The 15,344-nt window shown below is 49.1% G+C and overlaps 1 protein-coding gene across 5 annotated transcripts in view; it reads left to right on the top strand.

Annotated features, from left to right (window-relative positions):
- The window catches only part of FSD1L (fibronectin type III and SPRY domain containing 1 like), a 153,816-nt gene that overhangs the window by 42,156 nt on the left and 96,316 nt on the right, over nt 1-15,344 (top strand). For all 5 annotated transcript variants that reach the window (XR_014225833.1, XM_082270803.1, XM_082270804.1 and 2 more), the window contains exons 3-4: nt 246-377; nt 7,948-8,049. Coding sequence is in view for 4 of the 5 variants with exons in the window: in XM_082270803.1 (XP_082126929.1) it covers nt 246-377; nt 7,948-8,049 (234 nt within the window). In the remaining variant the exon portion in view is untranslated. The remainder of the gene's footprint in view (nt 1-245; nt 378-7,947; nt 8,050-15,344) is intronic.

Below are 15,344 nucleotides of genomic sequence, written 5' to 3'. Positions count from 1 at the left end.
TCCTACGCCTGTAGGTGGCGCTAAAAACCCCTATGGTCTAGAATAGAAGAGCTGAAGAGCTGTGTTCATCAAAGAGCTCAGAGAAAAGGATTTCACGGTAAGTAACAAAAAAATCCAATTTTTATGGACAAAGTCAGCCTAGAATTTTTCATATACCTAGGCCATAACTGGATGTGTTATTCCTTTTTATTTATGAATAAATATTATTTACATTGCTGTGACATGTTATTACTATAATTTTCCAGGGAAATTCTGCCAAGGTCTTGTCTGACCTGGATGAAGAGTTTGATGGTCTCTACTCTGTGCTTGATGAGATGAAAGAGAGTATGACTAATAGAATCAAGCAGGAACAAGCTCACAAAACCCAGGAGCTACAGGTGAGGCCATGCTTTACTCTACTCCTGATTGCAGGTTACCTTATGCTTCCCTCCTAATTGCTTAGCTGTTGCTTGATGCACAAAGTACATTTCAGTTTGTATTGAAAACCAAGCCTTGAAATGCTTACTGGGAACACAGCATTCATACCCAAGAACTCTGGTTTCTCTATCGTTTGACGGACGCAGTCTCTGATCTTCATATCAGATGGGTTATACTGCCCCCTACAGGAGTAGGACACTAGGCAGAAAAAAGTTCTGGCTACGCCTATAGGCAGTCCCAGGGGTATACCCTCTCTCCCTGCTATAGGATGTCAGTTTTAATCGGCCTAGTCAGGACCTAGTTCCTTGCTGGGATCTCTGGTCCTGGCAAAGTTTTTTTTCTTGATAGTTTTTTCTAGTTAGCTTTTTTCTCTGGATATTTTTCCTGTGAGATCTACAAGCAACTAAGCCGGATCTGGGCGATGGGCTGCCTATATAGATCCAGTGGTCACTCCAGCTGGCCATTGAGCGCGTGCAGACCCCAGCAACGCACTAGGTCGGCCACGACATAGTCCCGCTGGACGGGGACTGGCCCAGTGAGTTAAACGTCTCGCCAGGTCGCATACAACTGGGTCTAGGTCCGGTTTGCAGTGTTCCTATTGGCCGACAGCCCCCCCACTTCGGCTGAGAGGGGTTCTGTCAGGAAAGAGGGCGCCCACCTGTTCCTGGTATGGTGAGTAAATGTTCCCCCCTCTTCCCCTGGCCAATTTTGGGGTGGACACGGGGCCCTCCCTAGGACGGTCGGACCCCTACAACCCCGGGTTCCCCTCTGTCCTGTCACTTACCCCCCCCTACCTGCCCCCACCCCTCACTACTGGGGATGTGGGACTGTTGTAACTACTCCCGGGGGCTGAGACCGAGCATCAGGCCGCAGGTGGGGGCGGGAAGGTGCGCAGCTGGCGACGGACGAACGATCGTGCGGGGGGGATTTACTTGTCACTCCTAGGGCCCCCTTCCTGTCGATCCCATCCAGGAGGCTTGGGGGTCCCCACGAGGGTCCTTGGTGGCTCTGCAGGCCGAGTGGGGCCGCCATTTTCTTGTAGTTCATGTGCTCTGCAAGATTTGGCGGCCATGTTGGTACACCCGGCGGCCATTTTGCTGTGGATTTCTAAAAGGAATCACTGGTGGCCATGTTTTGGGAGTTCCTGGAAGTGTTTTTTCTTGGTGGAGCCCCTCCCTATACCCTAGTGCTGCTCCTCAGATCTTTCTTTCTGTATCGAGATCGCTGCAGACACGTGCTGTGCAGACGTTCTGGGCCTCCTGGTGCATCTTTGGTCTAGGGTGGTGAGTCTGGGGGTCTCTCTCTCTCTCTCTCTGCTGGGGGTCTTCAGGGTGCTCTGCCTGACCTCTTAGGGGCGCTGTAGTGCAGTGGAACGTTTTAAAAAATAAATAAATAAATACATTTTTTGCTGACGGGTTCCCCTGGTGCAACATGGACCCTGCAGAACATGTGTCCCCACCTGACCCCCTCAAGGAGGCCGCAGGACCCTCTGGTTCCCAGCTGTCCATAGATGCACTTTTGGCGGTCCTGGAATCGTTTGTGTCCCAGGTGGAGGTGGCCTTTAAAGGGCGAGGTGCCAAAAAATGCCCTCCGCCTACCCCTGCCTCATCTGATGTGTCAGATTCTGAGTCTGATTCAGCCACCGCAGACATGGGTCTCCCCCTCCCGGGTCTACTACCTCCAGTCCTGTCTCCTCTGACAGTGAGGATGGCACCTCTACCTCCGCCACCGAGCAAGAAAAGGCACTGGTGGATGCACTGGTTGTGTTTGTGCGTGAGACCCTATAAATGGAGGACGCAGCTGTGATTGCGAATGAGGCGCAGGCTATGTTTGGTACTCACAAGCCATCCAGGGAGGCAAAGGTTTTTCCCTTTCCCGCGTATTTTGACAACATGCTCAAAAAAGAATGGGACCGCCCAAAGCATTCCCCTGGGGTGCCTAGGCGGATGGCTAGATGCTACCCCTTTGAAGAGTCCCTTATAAAGAAGTGGACTGTGCCACCTACGGTGGACCCTCTGGTCTCAAGACTGAATAAAGCTACCATGAACCCAATGGAGGATTCCCTGTCCTTTAAGGATCCGGTAGATAGAAAGGCGGAGTCTGTGGCCCGCAATATGTACTTCCTGGCGGGGTCTGCTCTAAGACCGATGTTTACGGTTGCCCTTGTCTCGCAAACATTGACTGAATGGGCTATGTTACTACGCCGTGAACTGGAGGGGAGACATCTTCCTCCTGCCTTTGAGGAGCTGTTTGACCAGCTGGTGCAGGGGCTGCAATTTGTTTGTGATGCCGCACTGGATTCTGCTTCCGTTTTGGGCAGACTGTCAGTTTCGGCAGTGGTCCTCCGGCGTATACTTTGGCTAAAGTGCTGGTCTGCAGATCAGACCTCAAACAAGGCCTTGACTTATCTGCCTTTTCAAGGAGATCGCCTGTTTGGGGCTACCCTGGATGACATTATCAAAGTCTCACAGGGGGTAAAAGCACCTTTCTCCCACAGGCTAACAAGGGTAAGGACCCACGTCGCAGATGGGGCCCCTCCTTTTCAGCACATAAGAAGTTTTTTCGTTCCTCAGGGTCAGTCGATAAGGCAAAGTCCTTCAAGGCTCCCTCGGGTGGTTCCAAGCAACCCTGGTCTGGCAAACAAAAATCGAGTTTCTCCAGACCTGAGGACAAGGCCCCTTTGGCCTAAAGGTGCACCCTCACCCATATCTGGGGTGGGGGGACATCTTTGCCGGTTCCTGGACCTGTAGTTATCCTGGATACAAGACAAATGGGTTCACAAGGTCATACAGTCCAGGTACAACATTGAGTTACGATCCGTTCCACTGGTAAAGTTCTTCTCTTCTAATGTGAGACTGTCCCCGGGTCGCTAACAGGCTCTCTTTGGTGCGGTACAGGACCTGGTACAACAAGGAGTAATAGTTCCGCTTCGGTGTGTGGAACGTTTTCAAGGCTTTTATTCAAACCTGTTTACGGTCCCCAGGAAGGAGGGAAAGGTGCGTCCAATCCTAGACCTGATGGCACTGAATTGCTTTGTGCGAGTTCAAAAATTCAAGATAGAATCCGTTCGCACAGTGGTGGCTTCCCTACTTAAGATTTCCTGGCCTCTATAGACTTCAAAGATGCCTACTTTCACATCTCAATATGTGCAGGACATCAACGTATTTTGCGTTTTGCTGTGGGAGAGGATCACTATCAATTTGTGGTGTTACCCTTTGGTCTCGCCTCTGCTCCTCGGGTCTTCACAAAGGTGTTGGCTCCGGTCCTGGCGCTGTTACGACAGCGGGGGATATCGGTCCTGGATTATTTGGGTGACCTGCTTCTCCGTGCGGTGTCTCTCATGGTGCTGGTGACAAATTTGCAGATCACCATGATAACTCTGGAGGAGTTTGGGTGGATTCTGAACCTTCATAAGTCCTCCCCGGTCCCTTCCATGAGACTGAACTATCTGGGTCTGACTTTGGACTCGTCCACAGCCAGGGTGTTTCTTCCTCCGGAAAAACTCCAAAAACTACAGACTGCGATTCAGCTGTTGCTGTCCAGCAAATGGTCGTCCCTTCGGACCTGCAAGAGAGGCCTGGGACTGATGGTGTCGTCCTTCGAGGCAGTCCCCTTCCCTCAATTCCATATGAGAATCCTCCAGAAGGAAATCCTTCTCAAATGGAACAAAAATCCAAATTCCCTGGACAATCAGATCCAGTTGAGCCAGGTGACCAGGGAGTCCCTGATCTGGTGGCTTCGGTCCCCGATGCTCAAACAAGGGAAATCCTTCCTTCTTATATATTGGACAATTGTCACCACGGATGCCAGTCTGTCCGGGTGGAGAGGGGTTTTTGTCAGGTTTTCTGCTCAAGGAGTCTGATCCCTGGAAGAATCCAGGTTACCGATAAATGTATTGGAGCTGAGAGCGATCAGGCTTTGCCTAGTCCACTGGACCGAGTACCTTTGAGATTGTCCAGTGCGTATTCAATCGGACAATGACACGTCCGTGGCTTATGTCGATCACCAAGGGGGCACCAACAGTGTCCTTGCGGCCTTGTAAGTGGCTGGCATCCTCTGATGGGCAGAATGCTTTGTTCCAGCTCTCTACACTGTTCACATTCCAGGAGTGGAAAATTGGCATGTGGATTTCCTCAGTCGACAGACCTTGGATCAAGGGGAATGGTCTCCATCCGGAGGTGTTCCAGCAGTTGTGCCTTCGTTGGGGCACTCCAGATGTAGATCTGTTGGCGTCTCGGGTCAACAGAAAAGTGCAAAGGTTTGTGGCCCGCTCTTGGGACCCTCTGGCAGACGCCACGGATGCGCTGGTGGCCCCGTGGGGTCAGTATCAGCTGATGTATGCCTTTCCTCCTCTAAAATTGCTGCCATGACTTCTTCGCAGAATAGAGGCAGAAGGGATTCCAGCCATTCTTGTGGCTCCGAACTGGCCTCGCCGAGCTTGGTACGCCGACCTGGTCAGCCTAGTCGCAGACGCTCTTTGCAGACTTCCTCTCAGAGAGGATCTACTGTTTTAAGGGCCAATCTTCTATCCTACTTTACAGTCGCTGGCTTTGACGGCTTGCCTGTCGAAAGCAAGGTGCTGAAGGACAGGGGATTGTCTGCTTCAGTGATTCCCCCTATGCTTAAGCGAGAAAAGCAACTTCTAGGAAGATCTATCATCATACATGGAAGTCGTGTAAGTCTCTTGGGGTTCCCCCTCACTCTTACTCGGTGGCTTTCCTTCAACGGAAGGTTGATCAAAAGTTAGCCTTTTGTAATATGAAGGGTTAGGTTTTGGCCTTGGCAATTTTCTTCCAAAGGCCAATGGCCGCCCATTCCCTGGTGTGTAGCTTTATCCAGGGGGTGCGGCACTTGGCGCCTCCGATGCAACCTCAGCTGTCACCTTGAGACCTTAATTTGGTGCTGTCGGTTCTCCATAAACCTCCCTTTCAAAATATTCGGGAGATTCCTCTGCTTACCCTATCCCAGAAGGTTGCCTTCTTGGTGGCTATTACTTCTACGTGCAGGGTGTCGGAACTGGCAACATTGTCCTGTCGTTCTCCCTATCTGGTGGTTCACAGGGATAAAGTCGTACTTCGTCCGGATCCGTCCTTCCTTCTGAAGGTGGTTTCTAGTTTTCACTTAAAGGAGGACATCGTGTTACCCTCTTTGTGTCCTAAGCCTAAACATCCTAAGGAAATTGCATTACATACTTTGGATGTGGTTCGGGCACTCAGGGTGTACTTAGTGACTACTGAGTCTTTTCGAAAGTCAGATTCGCTCTTTGTACTCACGGATGGCCCCAAGAAAGGGCTGCCTGCGTCTGCAGCGCCTATTTCCAAGTAGATCAGGCAGACAGTTGTGCAGACTTATTCAATTAAGGGTCAGGTTCCTCCTTTCCCTGTTAAGGCGCATTCTACTCGGGTGCTTAGTGCTTCCTGGGCTTTTCGCCATCAGGCATCTGTGCTTAAGGTTTGCAAGGCGGCTACCTGGTCTTCTGTTCATACTTTTACAAAATTTTACAAGGTGGATGTGCTGGCACCTACTGATGCCTCTTTTGGCTGCAAAGTTTTGCATGCTGCAGTTTAAGGGTGTTTCCAGTCTCTCTTGAGGGTGTTTAATGTTTTTTCAGGTGGGTCTCATCTTGTTGTTCTGATGAGTCCTATGTTGCCTGGTTGGCTATGGTTTAGCCTTGGGGAATTATTTTTCTGCTGTTCCCACCCCTCATTTTTATGGCACTGCTTTGGGACGTCCCTACGGATATGAAGATCAGAGACTGTATCCGTCAATGAACGATAGAGAAAATTGGATTTTTGTCTTACCGTAAAATCCTTTTCTCTGAGTTCATTGACGGACGTAGTACCCGCCCCTCTATTTGAGTTGGGTTGGTAATATTTTCTCTGACGCTGCTTTGATACAAAACTGACATCCTATAGCAGGGAGAGAGGGTATACCCCCTGGGACTGCCCATAGGCGTAGCCAGAACTTTTTTCTGCCTAGTGTCCTACTCCTGTAGGGGGCAGTATAAACCTACTGATATGAAGATCAGAGACTGTGTCCATCAATGAACTCAGGGAAAAGGATTTTACGGTAAGAGACAATTCCAATTTTTTATACCAGCATAGATTTAGAGCATCAGTCCTCTCAGCTCTGTTGTGTCAGTAATCTTTTGGGATGGGAACTCCATATGGGTACCAGTAATGCGAGAGAAGAATTTTCAAATATGTTTGCCACAGGCCTAGTGCTTCCTCACGCATTAGGAAAGTTTTATATTAGAGCTTACAGCAACCATTTTCTGTTTCAATATTTGTTATAAGTTTCAAGAGCGTATGATAAGTCATGACTTGCCCACACAGGGGCGATATTGAACAGGCACATACGAACAGCAACCATTTTCAACCAGGGTCCCTCCAGAGGTTGCTAGGGGTTACTTGAGCTGTGTCTCCCATATGATAGCGCTTGCAAAGTTCCAGGACCAATGGCACCTGAAAAATCCAGCAACATTCTGTCCACCACTGTAAGGCTCCTTTCACACAGACCGCCTCCGCCAGGGGACTCCGTGCTGCTCAGCGGGGATCTACCTGCCGATCCCCGCCTAAAAAACTGACAGGCGGATCTGATTGTTGGTGTGAAAGGACCCTAAGGGTTGAATTTTTCTTACTGATCACCAATTTTTACCACTGGCCCACCTGTAAATTGGTTTGTTAGGAGTCCCCAAGACCTGAAAATAATTTTAGTGGTTCCTCTGGAGTAAAATGGTTCAGAAAGGCTGGCTTACATGATCTTTAATATGCAAAAAGTTATTTCAGTTCCTGGCTTTTCCCTTTGGCATCTCATTTGGTCAATGAGGCAGTCCAACACAAAAACAGACAAAAAATAAGGATTAGAATATGGTGTGACCAGGCACAACTTGTAGGAACTGAAGTTGCTGTTTACATATTTGAGCTCCCCAAGATTTAGGAGTTTTACAAAACTGCATATGTATCTGCACCTCTAGGAGCCTGTTGTGCATGTGTATACTCTTCTCTGAATAAAAAGCGGCTGTTGGTTTAAATCAAAGATCAGTTAAAATATCCAATAAAGATTTTACCTTGTTAATATGAAAACATGTAATAGGCTCTCAAACACCCAGCATCCTCACAAACTATGCATCTTTGGCAACTTGCTCAACTACACCGTGCCAATTTTCAGAAGAGCTTACACAGTTAGTTCCATGTATTCTGTGTAGAATATATGCTTTTTTTCCATGCAGAGGGTGATGGTTTTCCTGAAATGATGATTGGGTTGTGTTGGTTGATTAATAAAGATACCTGTAGGTTTTTTTTTTTTTTTTTAGAAGTATCTAAGACTTTAAACCACTGTACCTATACCTATATACAGTATACAATTAAGACACCAGTGCACTAAAGCAAAGTAGAGCTCTTGTGTTTTTGAAGTTTTTGACAAGTGACAGAAAAGCTGTGCTATTTTTGTTACATTTCTTTTTCAATCACATAACTTTGCTCAACACTCACACATACATTGCCTCTTCTTTTCTCCATTTTGTTCTAGAATCAGCTGTCCCAGTGTACAAATGCCCTGGAGAGTTCAGAGGAGCTATTAGAATTTGCTTCACGGACCATGGACATAAAGGAGCCTGAGGAATTCACCAAGGTACAGAATATGAAATGTGACTTTAATGAGAAAGCTTTAAGACATTTTTCCTCTACCATTCTCTACATGTACAGTGGGAGGGTGCTTCCCAGAGAAGCCTAAACACCATTTATTTAAGTGTTTCCTTTATGTCTCTTGCTGGACAACATACAGTAATTAATCTATTTTCAATATTCACATCATTACAAATAGTTCTCCATTCTAAACGTCAAAACATACATAAACTGCTACTGAGTGACTTAACATAATAATAAATATAAAAGACTATATAATGTTATAAGACTTATACAATGTTAACATTGTTAAAGCTTTGTAGTGTGGTGCATGGAATTTGATTTACCTGTACTTTAATAATTTCCATTCTTCATAATTTTCTGCTTAAAACTTGAGGTGATTGTAGCCTTATAGGTGCACTTGCGACAGAGACAATTGAGTACTGCCCGCGATACTTTTTTATTTGCACTAACATACAATATTTCAGGACAAACTGAGTAGTACTGCTTGGACCTTGATGAAGGGGACATACCCCGAAAGCTTGTCCTGAAATATTGTATGTTAGTGCAAATAAAAAAAGCATCACGGACAGTCCTCAGATAGTGAAGATTATTCCTCTACATCTGCAACAGTGCACGAAAAGGCGCTGGTGGAAGCACTAATTGTATCTGCGTAAGACCTTGAAGATGGAGGAAGCAACTGCAGCTGCGACGGAGGTGCAGGTTCCCTATGGCACTCACAAGCCATCCAGAGCAAGTTTCCTTTCCCCGCCTATTTTGACAGAATTGTCGTTAAAGAGTGGGGACGACCAAAGCATCCCCCTGGGTCCCTAAGCGCTTTACTTGGCGATACCCCTATGAGGTGTCCCTTGTTAAGAAGTGGACTGTTCCACAGGTTTCCAGATTGAACAAGTCTACCATGATTCTGGTTAAAGAGTTCCTGGCCTTTAAGGATCTGGCTGACAGGTAGGCGGAGGCTGTGGCCCGCAGTATGTAAACTCTGGCTGGTTCGGCACTGAGGCCAGTATTCATCATTGCCCTGGTGTTGCAAACTCTGAGTGGGCTAAGCTTTTACGCTGTGACCTGGAGGAAGAACAGCCGAGCGAAGCTAGTGGACCAGCTGGTCCAGGGGTTGCAGTTTATCTGTGATGCCTCTTTTGATGCGACTCCTCTAGTGGCTGGGCTCTCTGTTTTGGCAGTCGTACTTAGGCGTGTCTTTTGGCTTAAATGCTGGTCTACGGACCAGACTTCTAAAAAGGCCTTGACTGAACACCTCTTTGAAGGAGTCTTTTGGAGTCTGTTTGGAGCTACCCTGGATGACATCATTAAAGATCTCGCAGGGGGAAAGAGTACCTTTCTTCTGCAGGCTACTAAGGGCAAGGAACCTCGTTGTAGACGTGGGCCCTCCTTCTCGGCTCATAAGAAGTTTTTTAGTCCCTAAGGGTCGACTGACAAGGGTTCAAAGCCTTTCAGAGCCTCCTCTGGAGGATCCAAAGAACCTGGTCTGGGAAGCCGAGAGCGGGCTTTTCCAGACCCGCGGATAAGGCTCCTTCAGCATGAAGGTGCACCCTCACCTGTACCAGGGGTGGGGGGACGTCTTCGCTGGTTTCTGGAACCATGGACTTCCCTGGTACAAGACAAGTGGGTCCACAGAGTCATTCGGTCCAGCTACAAGATCGAGTTTTGCTCTTGTCCCCTGGCAAGGTTCTTTTCTGTATCGTCCGTCGACAGACGCAGCCTCATCTCCATGAGCTGAGTGGGTTTATGCTCCTCCCATCAGTAGTAGTCTAGGCAAGAAAATTTGAATACACACGCCCACGGGGCTGTCCCTTCAGGCATAAACCCACGCTGCACAACCCAGCGCATCAGTTTGTTTTCTGCCTAGAGAAGGAGTAGACCTAGGTTTCCTGCTGGGACTCCGGTCTCAGTTTTTTTATTCTCTTCACAATATTTTCTTTTATTTCTCTTTACTCACTTGCTAGCTAGTATTCAGGGAAGAATTTCCTGGTGATTTACAAGCAATGATGCCAGCTGGGGATTGCTTCGTACTGGATAATCTAGATCCTTATGGTCCCCCCAGTCTGGCCTATGAGTGTGAGCAGGTTATAGTTCCAGCCTAGGCCTAGTCACGACGGTGCCCCCTTGTCCGGAGGGGGACAAGCTTGCTAGCGGATGCCTCGCCAGGACGCAACGACCTGGAACGCCCTCAGTCACAGCGTACTCCTTAGCTGGCAGCACCCCCATATCGGGTGGGAAGCAGTCTGCCCGAAGCGGAGCCCACCCAGTCCATGGTATGGTGAGTAATTGTGCCCCACCTTGCCGCTGCTAGCCTTGGGGGGATGTTGGATCTCCCCTGGGGATAATGGGATTCTGCCTCCCAAGAGATCCCCCTGGTCTGTCCTGTGCGCTGTCTGTGTGTCCTTCCCTCTCCCTGTCCCTGCGGGGGCTGTGCGTCTGGAGTGCTCTGGTGCTCGAGGGGGGGTGGGGGAGGGTAACATGGTACCTTGGGCTTCCTGGTCCCTGTTGTGGTTCCTGAGGCCTTCATGTGTTGGTCCCTAGCCGCATGGTGCGCCTTGGGCACCGCCATCTTAGGTGTGGGCAATTAACTTTTTTCCCCAAAGACTTGTATGGGGCTGCCATTTTCCCTGCAGCTTCCTATTTTGTATGGGCATCCATCTTTGTGTAGCCCTGGTGCTATACTTGGCAGTGTAACCCTATCAGGCGACATCACTTCCTGTGTGGTCATTTCCTGCTGTTGAGCCAAGGTCACTTCCTGCTTCTCCCTCCATGCTGTGGAAGATTCAGGAGGCTGTGTGTCTGAGGTGGTAAAGTATTGAGGGTCCCTCCGGGCATACCCTTGCACTTTCTGCTATCAGTTTGGTTTGAAGGAGCTCCCTGCAGACCGTTGTGATCGGTGGTGGATACCGCGATCGGCATTCTTAAAGCTACAATACTCAGTTTTTTGCATTTTGCACTATGGAGTCCCAAACTGGAATTTCACCCTCAGACCCACTCTGTGCGACTCCCAGACAGTCCGGATTGCAGTCGCTGGCCGCAATTTCAGCTGCCCTGGAAAGCCTTGCAAATAAAGTTGATTTAGTCATGAAAAAGGTTGATAGCTGTAAACGGCCGCTGCCTTCTCCATCTGTGGAGGTGTCCTCTGATTCAGAGGATGATGTGGTTGCCCCGGATACTCCCCTTCCTGAGGGGTCGCTGTCCTCGCAGTCCGATGGTAGAGAAGAGGTCTTCTTCAGCTGCAGCGCGGGAACGTGCTTTGGTGGAAGCCTTGGTTATTTCAGTGCGGTATACTTTAAAATTGGCTGATGAGCCCACGCCGGCAGGGAATCGGGTGGGCTTTGGCTCCCAGAATTATCCAAAAGCTGACAGGGTTTTCCCTTGTCCCGACACTTTTCACGATATTGGGAATGACCAATGGCGGCGCGTTAAGCACGTGTTAGTGGTGCCAAAATGATTTAAACGCCTGTATCCTTTTGCTGAAAAGGTTTTCAACCGTTGGACGGTGCCACCTAAAGTGGACCATCCTGTTTCCAGATTAAAAAATTCTACTCTTGTGCCTGTGGAGGATTCCCCAGTTTTTACAGATCTAGTGGACAGGAGGGTGGAATCCCTTTCCCGCCATCTTCACGTGCTGGTTCCATTTTGAAACTGTTTTTTGTGTCTTTGCTAGTCTCACAGACGGTGACGGAATGGATTAGGGGTTTGCGGGAGTCTTTGGACCCCGAGACTGTTCCCCCGGAACAGCTGGAACTGTTAGACCAGTTTATCCAGGCTCTGGTGTTCCAGTGCGATGCGTCTATGGATGCGGCTCTCCTGGTGGCCAGGGTCTCGGCCGTGGGCATTGTCTTAAGACGCATGGTCTGGTTGAAGAGCTGGTCAGCTGACCAAGCTTCTAAAAAAGCCTTAGCTGATATCCTCTTTTTGGGAGACAGGTTGTTTGGCGACTCATTGGATGAGTTGATCAAGGGCCTGACTGGCCGGAAGAGTACTCTTATTCCTCAATCCTCCAAGGGTAAGACACCCGTACTAAGCGGGGTCCCTCCTTTTATGCTCATAAATGTTTTTTTCGTGTCTGAAAGGTAAGCTGTTCAGAACTTCTGGAGGTGCTAAGAAACCCTGGGGCAAGTCCAAGGCGGTCAGTCCAGTGCTGCAGACAAGTCCTCTTCAGCATGAAGGGGCGCCCTCACCCATCTTAGGGGTGGTGGGACATCTGCACTTCTTTCAGGAACCTTGGACTTCCTTCATTCAGGACAATTGGGTTCGCGAACTGGTTTGTTTCGGGTACAAGATCGAATTCTGGTTTCCGGGCCAGGGGACAGTTATTTTCAGTCAAATCTTCACCTGTGTCCGGATCGTTTGAAGGATCTGTGGGAGGCTGTACGAGATCTCCTGGCTCAAGGGGTGATTGTGCCAGTTCTCCAACAGGAACACTCTCAATGCTTCTATTCAAACCTGTTCACCGTGCCCAGAAAGGAGGCAAAAGTGTGTCCAATCCTGGACCTTAAGGCTCTGAACCGCTTTGTGCTGGTGCAGAAATTCCGAATGGAGTCCATTCGGTCGGTGGTGGCATCTTTGAATCAGAGAGTGGCATGCGTTCCGGGTCCCGGAAGCCGTCTTCTCCAGCAGGGATGGACTTGAGGGGGTTTTCCCGGAGGTTTGGGTGTACACCTAAGGAGGGGACAAAGCAGTCTGCACTCCAATATGGTGTTGTAGTGTGGATGAAAGCCCAAATCTAGCGTGGGGATGGCCCGAAGAGACGGGGCACATATGAAACCATCAGTGACCTGGATACATCACCTGGTAAGAGAGATCATGCAATTGAAGGTTCCAGTGATAATAACCTTTAAAAGGGACAGCAGGTCACTGCACGGATGGATAGTGATGGTTACTAAACGTAGTCTATTTATGTTGTTGGCTTGCATGGATACCATTTGACCCTGCCCAGCGTACACGAAGGAGGGGGAGGGATTTGTGTAAACACATTTAGTATATAATTGGGCCTGTTGAAGGATGGACCAGCTTTGAGGAAGGGAGCATGCCTCCCGAAACGCGTTAGCGGTTCTATTACAGGGACATGTCCTTTTCCTCATAGTGGTGGACTCATTCTATGCGATTTTTGCTCTTCATGTTTGTGAGTATGTTTTTGGTATTTTAATAAACATTTTAAAGGTGTCCAAGGGTAATGCACTAGGTGCTTGCGCCTCCTTTTCTACGTTTGTAGTCTTTGGAGTTCCCCGTCTGAGGAGAGGGGCACGCCTATTATTCCCATTGGAGTAAGTGCTTGGGTCATTCAGTTGTTTGATAAATTATGGGAATTGTAGTTCCTGAACAACTGGAGGGCCATAGTTTGAAGACCCCTGCTTTAAGGGGTGATTGACCCGGTTCCGACTTCGGAACGTTTTCAGGGTTTTTACTCAAACCTGTTTACAGTTTCCAGGAAGGAAGGCAAGGTGCGTCCAATTCTGGACCTTAAGGCGCTGAACTGCTTTGTGCAGGTGCAGAAGTTCAGGGTGGAGTCTATCCACATGGTGGTGGCATCCATGCATCAGGTGGATTTTCTTGCCTCTATCGATATCACCTCTGCTCCTTGGGTCTTCAGGATTGTTACGTCAAGGGTTGATCACAATACTGGGTTACTTGGACGACCTCCTGATGCTGTGGTGGAAAACCTGGAAATCACCATAAAAACTCTGCAGGAGTTCTGCTGGATTCTGAATTTTCAGAAGTCTGCTCTGATTTGGTCCCCAAGGTGGACTATCTGGGTCTGACTCTGAACAAACTCTAGAACAGTGTTTCTTAACTCCGGTCCTCAGGGCACACTAACAAGCCAGGTTTGCAAGAAAACTGAAACACATCACAGGTGATATCATTTGCCGCTCAGTGATTGCAGTATTCTAGTCTGCATTTCCCCAAGGTAATACTTAAAATCTGGCCTGTTAGTGTGCCCTGAGGACCGGAGTTGAGAAACACTGCTCTAGAAATTGCAGGCTGCAATTCGTCTCCTGCTGTCCAGCAGACGGTCATCCCTCTGGACTTGCATGTGGGTGCTGGGCCTGATGAAGGTGTCTACCTTCAAGATGGTTCAGTTTGCACAGTTTCATACGAGTTCCTTGCAAGGGAGATTCTGGCCAAATGGGACAAGATTCTGCAGTCTCTGGACAGTCAGATCCGGCTGAGCCGGGGAATGAAGGAGTCTCTGATATGGTGGCTTTGTTCTCCGGCGCTTCGGCTGCGCAAATCCTTCCTCCCCTTGTATTGGACAGTGGTCACCACGAATGCCAGCCTGTCTGGCTGGGGAGGCGTCCTCGGGAAAAATTCTGCTCAGGGCTGGAAGAGTCCAGACTATTGATCAATGTCTTGGAACTCCGAGCGATCAGACTGTGCCTGGACCATTGGATTGATCGCCTTCAGGGATGTCCAGTGCGCATTAAATCTGACAATGCCACGGTCGTGGCTTATGTCAATCACTGGGGGGGCACAAAAAGTATCCTGGCAGCTCTTGAGGTAGCTGGCATTCTAAGGTGGGCAGAATGGTTCGTTCCAGCCCTCTCCGCCGTACACATTCCTGGCGTGGAAAACTGGCAGGTGGATTACCTCAGTTGCCAAGCGTTGGACCAAGGGGAGTGGTCCCTTCATCCTTAGGTGTTTCATCAGTTGTGTCTCTGGTGGGGCATCCCCGAGGTGGATCTGTTGGCATCTCGGCTCAACAGAAAGGTGCAGAGGTTTGTGACTCAGTCACAGGATCCCCTGGCCGACGCCACGGACACGCTGGTGGCCCCGTTAGGTCAGTAACGTCTAATTTACGCCTTCCCTCCTCTCCAGCTTCTGCCAAGACTTCTACGCAGGATCGAGACAGAAGGGAATCCGGTCATCTTAGTGGCTCTGGACTGGCCTCACCGGGCTTGGTACGCCGATCTATTGCGACTGGTCGCCGACGTTCTTTGGAAGCTTCCTCTCAGGGAGAATCTGTTGTCCCAAGGACCAATTTTCCATCCTGCCTTACAGTCACTGGCTTTGACGGCTTGGCTGTTGAACGCCAGGTGCTGATGGATAGTGTTTTGTCGGAGTTGGTGATTCCAACGCTGTTAACCTAGGAAATCCACTTCTAGGAAGATCTACCTTTGTATGTGGAAGTCATACTTTGCGTAGTGTGAGTCTCTTGGGGTTCATCTTCGCTCTTTCTCCGTGGTTCGAATCTTGACCTTCCTTCCCGGGGGGTGCGGTCTCCATTGCCGTCTTGAGACCTCAATTTGGTGCTCTTAGTCCTCCAAAAGCCTCCTTATG

Source organism: Pelophylax lessonae (assembly GCF_965119305.1).
Source record: "Pelophylax lessonae genome assembly, chromosome: 1".
Lineage (NCBI taxonomy): Eukaryota > Metazoa > Chordata > Amphibia > Anura > Ranidae > Pelophylax > Pelophylax lessonae.
Note: the sequence above shows the minus strand (reverse complement) of the source record. Positions and strands in the feature narration are given on the sequence as shown.